This window comes from Malaclemys terrapin, chromosome 3, assembly GCF_027887155.1.
Source record: "Malaclemys terrapin pileata isolate rMalTer1 chromosome 3, rMalTer1.hap1, whole genome shotgun sequence".
In the NCBI taxonomy this organism is placed as follows: domain Eukaryota; kingdom Metazoa; phylum Chordata; order Testudines; family Emydidae; genus Malaclemys; species Malaclemys terrapin.
In genome coordinates this window covers 90,895,437-90,912,855 of record NC_071507.1, presented here as the reverse complement: position 1 = coordinate 90,912,855, position 17,419 = coordinate 90,895,437, and the positions used below count along the sequence as shown (strand labels likewise).

At 40.9% G+C, this 17,419-nt stretch overlaps 1 protein-coding gene across 3 annotated transcripts in view; it reads left to right on the top strand.

Annotated features, from left to right (window-relative positions):
• Positions 1 to 17,419, top strand: part of TULP4 (TUB like protein 4) — a 258,811-nt gene that overhangs the window by 188,034 nt on the left and 53,358 nt on the right. For all 3 annotated transcript variants that reach the window (XM_054022342.1, XM_054022343.1, XM_054022344.1), the window contains exons 5-6: positions 10,443 to 10,623; positions 14,509 to 14,643. In XM_054022342.1, the coding sequence (XP_053878317.1) occupies positions 10,443 to 10,623; positions 14,509 to 14,643 (316 nt within the window). The remainder of the gene's footprint in view (positions 1 to 10,442; positions 10,624 to 14,508; positions 14,644 to 17,419) is intronic.

Sequence of the window (17,419 nt, the reverse complement as noted above, 5' to 3'; positions counted from 1 at the left end):
CTTGTTCAGCCAATCGCTCAGACAAACAAGTTTGTTTACATTTGCAGGAGATAATGTTGCCCTCTTCTTGTTTACAATGTCATCTGAAAGTGAGAACAAGCATTCTCGTGGCATTGTTGTAGCCGGTGTCACAAGATATTTATGTGTCAGATGTGCTAAAGATTCATATGTCCCTTCATGCTTCAACCATCATTCCAGGAGACATGCATCCATGCTGATGACTGACTGGTTCTGCCTGATAACAATCCAAAGCAGTGCGGACCGATGCATGTTCATTTTCATTATCTGAGTCAGATGCCACCAGCAGAAGGTTGATTTTCTTTTTTGGTGGTTCAGGTTCTGTAGTTTCCACATTGGAGTGTTGCTCTTTTAAGACTTCTGAAAGCATGCTCCGCACCTTGTCCCTCTGAGATTTTAGAAGGCACTTCATATTCTTATACCTTGGGTCCAGTGCTGTAGCTGTCTTTAGAAATCTCACATTGGTACCTTCTTTGCGTTTTCTCAGATCTGCAGTGAAAGTGTTCTTAAAATGAACATGTGCTGGGTCATCATCTGAGACTGCTATAACATGAAATATATGGCAGAATGTGGGTAAAACAGAGCAGGGGACATACATTTCTCCCCCAAGGAGTTCAGTCACAAATTTAATTAACGCATTATATTTTTTAACAAGCATCATCAGCATGGAAGCATGTCCTCCGGAATGGTGGCCAAAATATGAAGGGGCATATGGATGTTTAGCACATCTGGGGCATAAATACCTTACAATGCTGGCTACAAAAGTGCCATGCAAATGCCTGTTCTCACTTTCTGGTGACATTGTAAATAAGAAGACGGTAGCATTCTCTCCTGTAAATGTAAACAAACTTGTTTGTCTTAGCGATTGGCAAGTAGTAGGACTGAGTGGACTTGTAGGCTTTGAAGTTTTACATAGTTTTGTATTTGAGTGCAGTTGTGTAACAAAAAAAAAATCTACATTTGTAAGTTGCACTTTCACAAGAAAAAGATTGCACTACAGTCCTTCTATGAGATGAATTGAAAAATACTATTTCTTTTGTTTATCATTTTTATAGTGCAATAAAAAATAATACACACTTTGATTTAAATTACAACACAGAATACAATGTATATGAAAATGTACAAAAACATCCAAAATATTTAATGAATTTCAACTGGTATTTTATTTTTTAACAGTGCAATTAAAACTGCGATTAATCACGGTTAATTTTTTTAAGTGCGATGCATTTTTTTGAATTAATCGCGTGAGTTAACTGCAATTAATTGACAGCCCTACTAACAACTCTTCTGGTTTGAAGAGTTGATTGAAAAGGGAAAACCACGCTTCTTAAAGAAACCTCACTGTTATTGCAGGTTTGTAAGCTCAGTGGTCCAGACTCTGGAATCCCATCTCTATTATCTAAAGATTGTGGAAACAGCTGATTATCTACCCAAAACCTGGAAGCTATTCCCTTTTTTATATGTTTGTATAATATTTTATTGAGGTTTTAAATGTAACACAGTAGAAAAAACTGCATGCCTTATAGAGTGACCAGAGGGCAAGTGTGAAAAATTGGGATAGGGGTGGGGGGTAATAGGTATAAGAAAAAGCCCCCCAAATCAGGACTGTCCCTATAAAATCGGGACATCTGGTCACCCTAATGCCTTATAACAGTTGTCTCTGTATATTGTAACTGAGGCATATTGTTAATCAAGAGTCAGCATGTTAAGCTAAGTGTTTCTGTGGAGGGTCATTCTCTCCATTTAATAATCTAATTGGTATGTCATGATGTGCTAAAGTGTGTCTTGAGAGTCATGGAAGAATGTAGAGATGTATATGTACTTTGTGTGATAAGAGAGTCAAAACTAGCCCAGATATAATTGATTTATAAAGAAATCAAACTTCATAGAATTTGTCTGCCTTCAAACAGTACATGCAAGATTATCTGTTTCAGGTGAGCAAGTGTCTCCATTCTCTCATGTCCAAAGTCAGCTTGCTGTTTGGGATCCAGAAGTTGAGAATATAAGTATTTTTGGCTGTAAGAAGAAGCTATTAAAAGTCTCTAGATAATTTACATTCACCCTTTTGTAATATCATCATGTTAGATAGGAGTAAAGCAATATTGGCTGGGTACCCTGGTTTTAGTATTTCACTGTTTCTTAAACAGTGTTGTCACCAAGATCTCCAGTGTATTTACTTTGTTTTCTCACTTGAGAGCTTTGTAATAGTTATCTTTACTCTCAGGACTTCTCCTGTGAAAGTACGGAGCCTATCCAGCTGCACCTGTGAAAACTGTTAATGGCCTGGAATGAGAATTTGTCTGCTGGGTGTCTATGGGAGTACGCAGCAGGATATACTAGTATATCATCCATGTGTTGGCTGTTGCCTCTTTTTCATTCCTGAAGGAAACTGAAGCCTTGCTTTCAGTTTTGTCGAGGTTGAAAGACAGTAATGGAAAATCTAACACATTTTCTTTAACATTTTTGTGCAAATTGTGGTGATGTTTCTTTCTGTGTCCTCTTTAAATTTCAGGAAATCATATTACAGCAACTGGATTTGTAATGGAAATAAAAAACACTCTGCAGCAGAGCGGCTGTCTGCTCCTGTCCATATCCCACCACCCTGCATTTTTAGAAGGGAAGTGGATATGAAGCCAGAAATGCTGCTCTGAATGTGTTTGAAGAAAAAAAAAAAAATCCTGAAGTTGTTTCTCAACACCAGAGGAGCAGCTGATTATTTCTGTTGTGTTGCCCACAATTTGTAGGTGTAGCACCTATAAACCAGGGATGCACAAGGGAATGCACAATGCTAATTTGATGACTAAATGGACTATAAAATGGTCTAATCAAAATCTTTCTGGAGATTCAAATTTTTAAATTAGAATAAGGAATGAAAATGTTTAGAGGTAATAGTTTTCCATATACCTTGTCTGTTATTAAATACATCTTCGTAAGCAGATGTTTGTAAGTTTGTTTTATGTTTTAATCGGTTTATAGTCATTTAACCGTGGATCACAAAAATAGATTTATCTTTATTAATAAGACGGCGTTATGGCGAAGGTTGTAATGTGGATTCTTAGATGAATACTAATGTTTGGCCAGATGGCTGAATTAAAGCAAACAGAACTTCTGATGCAGCCTTCTTGAACCATGTACTGCATTTCTGACAATGCAGGTACGGTTGGCATTAATGCCTCTTTTTGCAGAATGTCATTTTTGAGGTATCGTCCTGTGATGAGCAATACACATACGCACGCACACATATATATTATAGTTCAGCAATGCCAGAGCAAATCAAGCCAGAAAGTGTAGGATACCAAAAAGTGTCACTAAACTTAAGATTAGTCCCCCTTCCCCCCCCCCCCCCCAAAAAAAAAAAAAAAAAAAAGCCCTAAAGTTAAATAAATGAAGTAAAACCCTTAGAGGTGAAATGGATGCTACTTAGAAAATCAATACTAGAGTTTCAAGAGATATGTGTACTGATGAACAAAAGGGAACCAGAAAGGCAAGGAGTAAATTAATATGCCCTAATGGCAAGGTTAGAGAGGCTGTTCAAGCAAAACAGAAATTCTTCAAAATGTGGAAATCTGACCCTAGTGAAGCCAATAAACAGGAGCATAAATTACAGCAGTTAAATTATAAGAGGGAAATTAGAAGGGCCAGAATGGAAGAGCAAATAGCAAAGCATGGAAAAACAAACAGCAAGAGATTCTTAAATGTACCAGAAGCAAGAAGACTGCAAGAATTGATGGATCATTGGATCACCAGAGGGTAAAGGGAATAATTAATGACGATAAAGACATTACTGAGAAGCTACATTAGTTTTTTCTTTCTTTATTTCTACATCAGTCTTCACCATCAAGAATGTTGGGGAGATTCCTGCCCTAGACATGCTCTTTCTTGGTAACAAAGATTCTCTCTCGGTATCTCGTACTCTCAGAGATTGAGGTGACAGAAGAAGAGGTGCTGAAGCAGATTGACAATTTAAAATGCAGTAAATCACCAGCCCAAGGTGGCACATACGGAAGGCACTTAAGTATGAAGTGGCTAAGTTGCTAGCAAAACCATGCATCTCTCATTAAAAACAGCTTCTGTCCCAGAAGATTGGAGGGTAGCAAATGTACCTGTATTTCGAAAGAAATGTTGGGATGATCTAGGGAATGGTAAACCAGTATATTTATATACCTGGCAAATTGGTTGAAATGATAGTTAGAAACAATTACAAAACACCCAGAAGATCATGATATGATAGGAACTAACCAGCATGGCTTATGCAAAAGAAAATTGTGTTTTACTAATCTTGTAGGAGTCTTTGAACATGTCAATAAAGTAGTGGATAAAGAAGAATTGATTGACATAATTTATATAGACTTGCAAAAGGCCTGTGACAAGGTCCAGCTCTAGAGGCTACTAAAAACCGTAATTAGTCATGGGGTTAGAAGCAAATTATTGTCATGGATCAAAAACTGGCTGAGATGCAGAAAACAAAGAGTAAAATTAAATGGTTAATTTTCATAAAGGCAAAGAGTTAACAATGGGATTCTGTAGTAGGTCCTGTGTTGTTTCATATTTTTATTAATAATCTGGAAAGGAGGGAGAGCAGTGAGGTAGCAAAATTTGCAGATGACAAAGTTATTTAGGATAGGACCAGAGAGAATTGTGAGGAACTACAGAGAGACCTAAAGAAGCTAAGTGAATGGGCAACACAATGGCAAATGAAAGCCATTGTCAATAAATGCAAAGTAATATACATTGGAGGGAAAAATTTAAAGTACCGTATATATTTGTTCATTAGCCCGTTTGTTTATAAGCCGACCCCCCAAGATGGTTAGGTAAAAATAGCAAAAACTGTATGACCCTTTCATAAGCCGACCCTATATTTCAGGGGTTGGTAAACTTTGGCTGCTGGCCTGTTAGGGTAAGCCGCTAGCGGGCCTGGACATTTTGTTTACTTGGAGCATTCACAGGTACGGAGCCCCTCAGCTCCCAGTGTCTGCGGTTTGTCATTCCCAGCCAATGGGAGCGGCGAACTGTGGCCACAGGGAGCTGAGGGGCTCCATGCCTGCAGACGCTCCAGGTAAACAAAATGACAATGGATTAGATATTAAATGCAATGATTCCATAGAGTTTAAAATCATCAAATTTTGGTGTAGACCTGTTTATGCCGACCCCCGCTCTTTGATGCATCACTTTTTTACCAAAAATATTTGGCTTATGAACGAGTATATATGGTACCATACCACCTTATAAGGTTCTAAATTAGCTGTTTCAACTCAAGAAATAGACCTGGGTTATACTATAGACAGCTCAGTGAAGACCTCTGCTCAATATGCAGTTGTGATCTAAATAGCAAACAAGATGTTAGGATATATAAGCAATGGGATGGAGAGTATGGAAAATATTATGATGCCTTTATATCAATCAGTGGTGCAGCCTCATCTCGAATACTGTGTGCAGTACTATTCACCATGAATCAAAAAGGGTATTATGAAACTAGAGCAGGTTCAGAGAAGAGCAATGAAAATAACGAGAGATCTGGAAAAACGCTCCTATAAAGAGATATTGAAAAGATTGGAATTGTTCATCTTAGAAATGAGATGAATAAGAGTGGATATGATATCCTATATAAAATGAGTGGTCGGTATGAGGGAAATCAGTCTGAATGGTGCAGGGATGGGAGATTGTTTACCTTAGAAAAGAGATAAGTAAGAGGGGACATGATTAATATAAAAATAAAGAATGGTTTAGAGGTGTAGAAAAGGAAATTCTGTTCTCCCTGTCTCATAACACAAATATCTCTGGTCTTATGAGATATTAGCTAAAAGCAGATGTGGATGGGCCATATGCCATTGTAGGCAGTCTCATTATACCATCTCCTCCATAAACTTATCAACTTCAGCCTTGAAACAAGTTAGGTTTTTGCTCTCACTACTCCCCTTGGAAGGCTGTTCTAGAACTTCATTCCTCTGATAGTTAGAAACATTTGTCTCTAATGTAATTTAAATCCTAAACTTGTTGATGATCTGTTTATATCCATTTGTTCTTGTAGCAACATTGGCCCTTAACTTCAATAATTCCTCTCCCTCCCTGATGTTTTTATAGAGAGTAATCATATCTCCCCTCAGTCTTATTTTTGCCAAGCTAAACAAGCCAAGGTCTTTGTCTCCTCTCATAAATCAGGTTCTCTATTCCTCCAGTCATCCTAGTACTCTTCTCTGCACCTGTTCCAGTTTGAATTCATCTTTCTTAAACATGGGAGACCAGAATTGCACACTGTATTCCAGATGACGTCTCACCGGTGCCTTTTATGGTGGTTATAACACTTGTGTATCTCTACTGGAAATATCTCTCCTGATGCATCCTAAGATTGCATTAGCCTCTTTCATGGCTGCATCACATTGGCAGCTCATAGTCATCCTGTGGTTGACCAATACACTCAGGTCTTTCTTCTCCTTTGTCACTTTCAACTGATAAGTCCCCAGCTTATAATAAATACTCTTGTTAGTCCTTAAGCTCATGACCTTGTACTTTGCACCATTAAATGTCATCCCATTCCTATTACTCCTGTTTTCAAGGTCATCCACATATTCTCCCATCTTTGTGTCATCTGCAAATTTTATTAACACATTCCCACTTTTTGTGCCAAGGTCATTAATGAAAATGTCAGATAAAATTTGTCCCAAGATCAAGCCTTGAGAAACCCCACTAGTAATGTCTCTCCAGCCTGACACTTAACATTTCAGCATGACCCATTGTAATCTCCTCTTTAACCAGTTCCTTACCCACCTTCTGAATTTTGTTTTTATCCCCATCTTCTCCAATTTAACTAATAATTTCCCATGAAGTATCAAATGCTTTCCTTACTGCTACAGTAGTTCAGCTGCCGAAAAATCTCATTTTGACAACATTATTGCCAAGCACCCACTGTGTTTGGTACTTTGTAAACAAATATGAAGGAGCATTCCCTGTAACAGATCATATTTAGTCAGTTTTACAATCAGATCAAATTCAAAGTAGATCAGTCAAAAAAAAAGTCTGTTTTGTCGCAGCATGACGTGAAGGTGGTGATTATCTGTGGAAGGCTTTGTGGGAGATGAACAGTTAGAGGAGGTATTGGAAGGCAAAATAGGAGGTTTTTTGTGCATGGGAAGATGGGGAGGGGAGGTTCAAATCTCAGGGCAGCCTGAAAGGAGACAAGAAGATGATAGTGGGAGACGAGTACAAATGGTGACAAATAAGAGGGAAGGTTTGGCTGAGCAAAGGGAGAGAAGTTTCCAGCCTAATACGTAAAGATGATATTGGCAGGCTGGTAACCAAACCATTATTTAGCATATACATTAATCAGAATTTAGCACACAAGCATTTGTATCACATAGTGATTATAGTTAATGACCAAATTCTACTCTGACTTATAGCAGTGCTAATGTGGAATAACGCCATTGCCTTCAATAAGGCCTTCATTGAAGTTCCCTGTGGAGTTACTCCAGGTTTGTACCAGTGTAAATGAGAACAGGATTTGGCTTGCATTGTTTAATATATTTTTTTAAACTTCCAGCCATGAAAAGCTTCCCCAAGCTCTTCCCCCATTTCCATTACCTCCTCTCACTTTCAGTTTTCTGTAGCTGTTACTCACCCAAGGCTGGCGCTTCCATTTAGGCGACCTAGGCGGTGCCTAGGACACCAGGATTTGGAGGGCGCGGCATTTTGCTGCCCTCGGCGGCAATTCGGCGGTGGGGGGTCCTTCCGTGCTCCGAGTCTTTGGCGGAAATTCTGCGGCGGGTCCTTCACTCGCTCTGGGACCCGCCACCAAAGTGCCCCGAAGACCGGGAGCACGGAAGGACCCCCCCACAGCAGAATTGCCGACGATAACCGGGAGCACGGAAGGACCCCCACCTAGGGTGCCAAAAACCCTGGCGCCACTCCTGTGCTCACCACATGATGGGAAATATGGAATGTGTCCTCCTTTCATCTGCTTGGAAAGAACTTTATAATTACATTTCTGCCTGAAACTTTTTAAAGTGCTATTTGTACCAGTAGAACCTAGGATCACTGTAGCAGATAAGAAAATAAAATCTGTATTTCCCCTTTCCCCAGCTTGTTTAATTTGTACATTTTCACTGTTTCCCCTGTGTAGTCAGTCAGTTTCCCCTTTTATTTATATGGGATAGAGAAACACATTTGAAATAGTGAAAAATGTAAGGGTAAACCCACAAAATTACGTAGTGCACTAAGGGGCAGATGTAGTACATAAAACTACTTCTAATTCCTTTTTGGAAACTCACTAGATTTCAAGTTGTTCAGTTAAATTTGCCTAAAATATACTTGTCTCGGTTAGAACTATGTGGTAGCAGCAGCTGCCTTGAATAATGCATTTGTCATTTCATGGATTCATTTTTATAACTTATTATTGTTGGTTGCTAGTCTTCTAAAATTGTCTAAACATAGAGACCTTAACTTGTTCAAAACATAAAGGCACAGGACGTGCTTAAGGGAGAGAGAACTATAAGTTCCAGTTTCTGTGGGCTTAGTGTGTCTTAGTTAAATACTATTTTAAATAAGAAAAATCCTCACATCATCCATTTTGTGTTTGATATAGTGGGTGGAAGCTCTCCTCTATCTTTTCCTGAAGGTGTAACATATTGCCTTCCTCCTGGGCTATAATGATCTAGTTCCAGTTGTTTGATTGTACAGATACTCCCCGGATTACGCAAGACCCGATGCAAATTTGCACTTACAGAAAAAGTTCCATAAGCCAGAAATAGGATTTTCGAGTTGCAGAATTTTTTGCGTAACGTACGGGGATACGTTTCTGACTTACGCAAAATTCGAGTTACGCAAGGCTTTCCAGGACGGAATGATTGCATAAGTTGGGGGCGTCTGTATTGTCTCTTGTCACGGTTGTCAGAGGACATTCTCCCACTTTCTCCCAAACTGTTGCTCATCAATTGAATAATTCATCCTCCTCTCTCCACCTTTGTGTTTCTCATAATCCATTTGAAATCTCTGCTAAAACTTCACTTAGTCATCTGTCCCTTTAGTATTCTAACAGCGGACACATTCTCCTTTCTCCACCTCTTGGTGTTCTGGATTATATAAACTCTATAGGTATTGTAAACACTCTTATAATCTTTCTCACACATGCCATTAACAGCAGTAAGGGCAAGGTTCAAATAATGTGTAGGGGTTCCATTTAAAATAAACAAATAGTTTGTCCTGAGTCTTCACCTGAAACCTTACTCAGGTTTTAGGAACTTAAACTTTAAACCCCCTCGTCAGACTTAAAGGTAATTTAATTGTCTTCCCTTCTTCCAAATACACTCAGACTCTGGGTAAGTGAGGAACACAATCAAGTTTATTTAGGGATAAATAGACAATCAAATAAACTATTAAACTAATGAGGCCAGCTGGTTGTTTTCCAGTCCCTCTAAGGTTCTGCCTCCCAGCAGAATCCCCACCTAGGCCTAACCTGAAAATCCAGTCCACCCAACTTCAATCAGGTGGGCAGAAAGTTCTCTCTTCAGTCCCGCTCACATTGAGGTCAACAGGAACAATATCCTAATGCATAAGCACAAGGGGGTAAATTAAGGTTGCACAGGCAACCTTATTTCTTGCATTTCCTAATTTGAGTCCTTGACTTTTCAACCTTAGCAACATTCTTTGAACATGTTTTTTTCTGGGTTGTAGTACAGTAACTCCTCGCTTAGTTATGTTCCTGAAAAATGCTACTTTAAGCGAAACGATGTTAAGCAAATCCAATTTCTCCATAAGAATGAATGTAAATGGGTGGGGGAGGGTGTTAGGTTCCAGGAAAATTTTTTTCACCAGACAAAAGACATTATATACATATACGGTATAAGTTTTAAATAATTTTAAACAAACTATTTAATACTGTACTCACCAATGATGATTGTGAAGCTTGGTTCAGATGGGGCATAGTGGGGTCAGGGTGCGGGGGCTTGCCCCACTCTGCCTGTCCGGCACTCTTGCTGGGGAGCGGGGTCGGGGGCTTGCCAACTCCGTGGCTGGAATGCCGGATGGGCGGAGTGGGGTAAGCCCCTGTGCCCTGACCCCGCTCCCCAGCTGGAACGCCAGGTGGGTGTAACGGGGGAAGCTCCCACTCCCTGACCCCGCTCTCCGGCTGGAACACCGGGCGGGCGGAATGGGGCAAGCCAAACAACCTTATAACGGAACATTGCGTGATTTTAAACAAGTATGTTCTCTAATAGATCGGCAGCTTAATAATGAAACAATGTTAACTGGGACAACTTTAAACTGGTACAGTAACTCCTCACTTAGAGATTGACCCTTGGAACACCTCACTACTTTGCTTTGGATTCGTTTTCAATGCACCTAGTTAATTGACAAGATGTATTCTAAGAAGTCTTAAATCAGTTACATTTCGTGGAACTGTCTCTTTCCTAAGTGTCCCGTTCTGTTGTTTTCAGGTATTGTTTGGCACTGCTGATGGTCAGGTTATCGTCATGGACTGCCATGGCCGAATGCTGGCACATGTTCTCCTTCACGAGTCAGATGGCATCCTCAGTATGTCTTGGAACTACCCCAGCTTCCTGGTGGAGGACAGCAGTGAAAGTGACACAGATTCTGATGACTACTCCCCACCGCAGGGTATGTTGCCTTCAGCTTTTTTCTGTTTAATGTTTGCTAACACTTAACTAACAGCAGTGCCATGGAGCATGCTTTATAGTAGTCGTGGAACATGCGTCTTCCATGGTTTCATCCACAAGGGGCAGCGGATAGAACACTGGACAGGGAGCGAGAGCCCTGCATTCTATTCCCACCTCTGCCACTGACCCACTGCAAGTCACTCCCCTCTCTGTGCTACGGTGTCTTTGTTGGTGAAGTAGGGATAATGATACCTTCATAAAGTGCTTTGAGATCTGTGAGTGAAAAACATGGCATAAGAGCAAAGTAGTATCATTACTTATCGTTACGGAGCATGTCTGACACATTTTAGCAGTATAAGCTAGTAGTCCTCATGCATATTGTCAGAGGACAGGTAGTCAGACAAACTAGTGCATTATAATATAGATCCATATAAAGGGTCACCCATGGCAATAATATTTCCAGTTCTGTTAAACATATCTATAAATACTGAGAGTTTTATTTCCACGAAATCCTGTTAACCAGTGATCATGCTTATCAGTATGCGGTCCATCCCTGAACTTAGTATGTTTCATAAAAGGATCAGACGTGACAATAGCCCTGCATTTACACTAGCTAGGAAAAGGGTGATTGGGGTTATCAGTCCTCATGCTTCCAAGCATACATTAATTGCCAGTTGTGGTCAGGATGAAGTCCCTCCCTCCTTACCATGGTATAGTATCACATGATTAGGTGCACCATTTGTTTTTTAAACCATCATAGAAGTTAGAGATGGCAAATACCCAATAGATTGTTGTGTCCATTCTCCTGCAAGAGCAGGCTATAGTCCCAGAAAAAGGACAGTTCAGATACTAAACTGAAATTCCTCTTGGCTAGTGCTGGGGACAGAATTGTTATTCCAGTTATTCCAGTATATCAGCTAATTTAAAGAATGATGTAAATGTTGATGGGACGGTGGAAAATTAAAGTACATATTGACTAAAGATGAATCTGAACCAGCACATCAGATCTGACCGGTTGGTTCCAAACATGCCCTGGCAGGTTAGATCTACTTCAAATCCACTCCAAAAGGGGCATGTTTTCTGTAACCAGTTTAGGTGTAACTTAGAGTGGCAGAAATCCTGTGAGATCAGCTAGTGAGAGTTTAGCTCAGGCTTTCATATGGATATGAATCATCACCTCAGCCCCTCTCCAGGTGGTGAAATCTTGCCTTTGTAAGAGAAGAGGATGAAAAGGATTCCAGTCACTTCAGATTTCCAAGGAAGCTTTAGATGAACAGCGAGGAAAGAGTTAGATGTATTTTGTTGCCATTTTGCAATATCAAGGGTCCAATTTTGGGGTGGTGGATTTGGATGAAGGATGGGAGAGAACTAGCAACTCAAAATGATCCTTCGTAGAGCAGGAAACATGCTTACTGGTGCTGAGTCAATCAGGAGTGGGTGGACTCTCATTACAAGCCTGCTTCTAATGATTATTCTAACATGATGTGTTCTTTTTAAAGTTTTACAGGTGCATCAGAAACTTCTCAAAGGTGACAAGCCTTTGACTCACACAGATGTGTGGGAGGGACTTGATGTTTGATGGATTTTTACTCATCTAAAAAACAATGCCAATTTATATATTTATTTTTTAATGTACCAACTATGGGACAATTTCTTTCCTCCAGGTACTTTTTTGATCACCCCTCTTGTGAGTTCTGGAAGCAGTGTCATTCTTAGCCAACTGTGTCATATTTGATTACTCAAAATACACTGTGCTTGGGTCCTGATAACTGTCTTATCTAGGGACTGCAATGGCTTCTGTCAGAACCAGTCAAAGAAGAGAATTAAATAATGAATGATACAGATGGTGCTATTGGTCATTAATTATTAAATACAAACTTTCACATGAACATTGAAAAATAAGCTTATGGAGGCAAGGACATTTTGAGAAATGGTCACCAAAGCACCCTTTCATAGAATATCAGGGACCTCAGGAGGTCATCTAGTTCAACCCCCTGCTCAAAGCAAGACCAATCCCCAACTAAATCATCCCAGCCAGGGCTTTGTCAAACCTGACCTTAAAAACCTCTAAGGAAGGAGATTCCACCACCTCCCTAGGTAACCCATTCCAGCTTCACCACCCTCTTAGTGAAAAAGTTTTTCCTAATATCCAACCTAAACCTCCCCCACTGCAACTTGAGACCATTACTCCTTGTTCTGTCATCTGCCACCACTGAGAACAGCTGAGCTCCATCCTCTCTGGAACCCCCTTTCAGGTAGTTGAAAGCAGCTATCAAATTCTCCCTCATTCTTCTCTTCTGCAGACAATCCCAGTTCCCTCAGCCTCTTCTCATAAGTCATGTGCTCCAGCCCCCTAATCATTTTTGTTGCCCTCCGCTGGACTCTTTCCAATTTTTCCATATCCTTCTTGTAGTGTGAGGCCCAAAACTGGACACAGTACTCCAGATGAGGCCAATGTCGAATAGAGGGGAATGATCACGTCCCTCAATCTGCTGGCAGTGCCCCTACTTATACAGCCCAGAATGCCGTTAGCTTTCTTGGCAACAAGGGCACACTGTCGACTCATATCCAGCTTCTCGTCCACTGTAACCCCTAGGTCCTTTTCTGCAAAACTGCTGCCTAGCCATTCAGTCCCTAGTCTGTAGCAGTGCATGGGATTCTTCTGTCCTAAGTGCAGGACTCTGCACTTGTCCTTGTTGAACCTCATCAAATTTCTTTTGGCCCAATCCTTTAATTTGTCTAGGTCCCTCTGTATCAGGGGTCGGCAACCTTTCAGAAGTGGTGTGCCGAGTCTATTTATTCACTCTAATTTAAGGTTTTGCGTGCCAGTAATACATTTTAACGTTTTTTAGAATGTCTCTTTCTATAAGTCTATAATATATAACTAAACTATTGTTGTATGTAAGGTAAATAAGGCTTTTAAAATGTTTAAGAAGCTTCATTTAAAATTAAATTAAAATGTGGGCAGTGTGAGTGCCACTGAAAATCAGCTTGCGTGCCGCCTTTGGCACACGTGCCATAGGTTGCCTACCCCTGCTCTGTATGCTATCCCTACCCTCCAGCGTATCTACCACTCCTCCCAGTTTAGTGTCATCCGCAAACTTGCTTAGAGTGCAGTCCATGCCATCCTCCAGATCATTAATGAAGATATTGAACAAAACCGGCCCCAGGACCGACCCTTTGCTCATATTTCCCTTGCATATAGGCATCAAGATATATTTGGACTCTGGTCAGAGGGTACACTAGTTAGCGTTTAACATTGAAACCACTGTAATCCGTAAGGGGCTAGTTACTATACTCAGATGCACTTATGATGTTCCTGGTGTCATCAGCAGAATTCCCCAATGTGATAAAATGTGATAAAATGTAGCAAGCAAATAATTGTAAGTATTATATGTATAGTACTTTATAGATGTGCTGTGGTAAAAATGTCTAGTCTCAGTAACTTCTTGGTAACACTGACTACCCAGTACTTTCAAACTCCAGCTGAAATGAATGACGCCATCAGGGAGGGTGGAGTGGTTGTGGAGAGAGAGAGAGAGACGTAGGCCTAAAATGGAATAACAATAGAGTTTCAGGCAAGGAATATTAGAATACCGTAGAGAAGTGGAAAATTTGCTTTCAGTTTCTTGTGATCACACTCTAGAGCTATTGTCCTTCGGATGGGGAGGGTACAGGTCAGAGGTTGGTTTCATAGTGTCAGTGAGGCAGACTAACTAGCCAAGTGTGTTTTGCCTGTGCTCATGTCCATTGGGAAAAAATAACCAGGCAGAATTCAAGTCTCAGAACTGGTCACTGTGACAGCAGGCTGGACTGAAATGTGCTTTTACCTGGATTTATTCGCATTTGATAGCTCCTGTTTTGCTCAACAATCTTGTTTTCGCAGATGGTCCAGCTGCATATCCGGTCCCGGTGCAGAACACCAAACCACTACTCACTGTCAGCTTCACATCAGGAGACATTAGTTTAATGAACAACTATGATGACTTGTCTCCTACTATCATCCGCTCAGGGTTGAAAGGTACAAAAGAGAGACATCCTCTCCCCTCACATACACAGTTTTTCTTCTGATGTTTTAATTTATTTATTGTCTATATGGTTGTGTTTAGTGTCTTGCCTCTTATAGCCTGGTACCTGCTACAGTGATTCTCATTGTCAGTAGTGACACCTACTGATATAAAAGCAAATCACAGCTATTAGACTTCTTGCTTTTGAAATAAGTTGATTTTATATTTTTAACAGGCATTTCTGATATTAAAACCTAATTAAACAGTTTGCTTTCCTCCAGTCTAATGCCATAATGGTCCTGTCTATATGTGGTTGTTTATGAATGCCCAGGTAACTTAGTTTTCTTTGTATTCTAAATTCATTATGGGATCAGTCATTCTTGTAGCAGCCAAATGTAAGTTATAGCTGGTAGAGTTATTGAGTACTAGGTAGAAATATTAAGATACAAGTCATTGTGAGAAAAGGAAAACTCCAGTGATTAGTTATAATACCTTAGACAGCTAAATATTTACCAAGTTCTGTTTGTCTATGTGTGCATGCACACCTCCTTGCAGAGTAAGACACTGTCATCAAACTGCCGCCCCAACTGGGAGTGGTGTCTTGTTGTGTTTTGGTAGGCCTATGCCTGCCACAGATTCCCCTTTCAAACACAAGGGGAAATAGTCCACAGAGTCTTTCTGCAGATAAATAGGCCTTGTGGGGTCAGTTTTATTACAAATGTCCCATGCATATTAATCATAACAAAAGTCCTATTACCATAGTCCAGATTTCCCCAGCATAGTCTGAACAGTGTAACATACAACCCTAAGGCCCCTCACTGTGCTCTACTTCTGGTGCAGCCCTCTCCAGTCCTTATACTAGGACAGCTGGGAATCATTAGGAAAGGGACAGATAATAGTAAGAAAATACCTCTGTATAAATCCACGGTATACCCACACTCTGAACACTGTGTGCAGCTCTGGTCGCCCCATCTCAAAAAAGACATTGGAATTGGAAAAGGTACAGAAAAGGGCAACAGAAACGATTAGGGGCATGGAACAGCTTCTATATGAGGGGAGAATAAGAAGACTGGGTCTTTTCAGCTTGGGAAAAAAGACATAAAGGGGGATATGATAGAAGTCTATAAAATCATGATTAGTGTGGAGGAAGTAAATAAGGAAGGGTTATATACTCCTCATAACACAGGAACTAGGGGTCACCAAATGACATTAATAGGCAGCAGGTTTAAAACGAACAAAAGGAAGTACTTCACGCAATGCACAGCCAACATGTGGAATTCTTTGCCAGAGAATGTTGTGAAGGCCAAGACTATAACGGGGTTCAAAAAAGAACTGGCTAAGTTCATGGGGTATAGGTCCATGAATGGCTATTGGCCAGGATGAGCAAGGATGCAAAACCATGCTGTAAAGTGTCCCTAGCCTCTGTTTGCCAGAAGCTGGGAATGGGTGACAGGGGATGGATCACTTGATGATTACTTGTTCTGTTCATTCCCTCTGGGGCACCTGGCATTGGCCACTGTCTGAAGATACTGGGCTAGATGGACCATTGGTCTGACCCAGTATGGCCGATCTTATGTTCTTATCCCTTCCAGCTGGAGTGCCACCCCGCTCTTCCCAACAGAAACCCCCACAGCCTCTCTGCTGGGAGCATCCTTGCCAGGGGAGCATGCCTCATTCCCCGGCCCTCTCAGTTTCTCTGGGTCTAGCTCTCTGGCCCTGGAAATGTCAGCCAGTTAGCTTCTCTGTTGCTGCTCAGCCGTCAGTCCTCTCCGGCCCTTGTCTGCAGCCCTCTGACTTAGAGCCAGCAGGCAATGCTCTTCCCTGCTTCTCCTGCCTTCAGCCCTCCAGCTCTAGCACTCTGGCTTGGGGACACCATCCAGCAAACCCATCTTAATGCTCTCCTGCCTTCAGCCTCCCCCCAGGTCCCAAACATACAGTCTCCTAGCCAATTCCTCCCTCTTCAGCTTTCCCCAGAGACTTCTTCCAATCTCCCACCTCTCCTGACTGACTCTCACAAGGACTCTCTTCCTCATTGAGTCTCCTCTGACTGACCCCAGCAGCCCTTACCTGCCCTTCCTGACTGAACCAGTCTGCTCTGGCACCCGGGAAGCTGGACCTACTTCATTTACTGGGGCCAGCTTCCCTATGACAGGCCCCAATTCAACAAAGTACTTAAGCACATCCTTAAAATTAAGTATGTGACTTAAAACAAATGCAAAACTGCTGTGCTGAATCGGGTCCTAAGACCCTTCTCAGGGTGGGTAAGAGAGGCAGAATCTGGCCTTGAAGATAGTGCATTGCAGTAGGAGTCTGGAGATTTGGGCTCTGTTCCTGGCTCTGCTGCTGGGTGACCTTGGGCAAGCCACTTCAGCTCTCTGTACCTCAGTTTCTCCATCTGTAAAATGGGGATAATGATACTGATCTCCTTTTATAAAGCACTTAGCGCTCTATAGATGAGAAACAATATATAAGAGCGGCATGTTGCTATAATCATAGATAGGCAAAAGTGCATTTTCAGTCAGAACTAAAAAGAATTGAAGAAATGAATTTATTGATCTCCTGATATTTACAATATCCACACAAACAAAAGCTACAACTTCATCCTTAACAGCTCTATTTTAGGAATTAACGTAAAACAAAATATTTACACAAAATGCACTATGGTCATTTCACCCTTTGCCATTTTCTATGCATATATGTAACACACACCATGTACAATTATTGTTCTAGTTATACTATATGTACTATTGTTACAATAGTGGGCTGAAATCTTCAGTGCTTGAGCTCAGA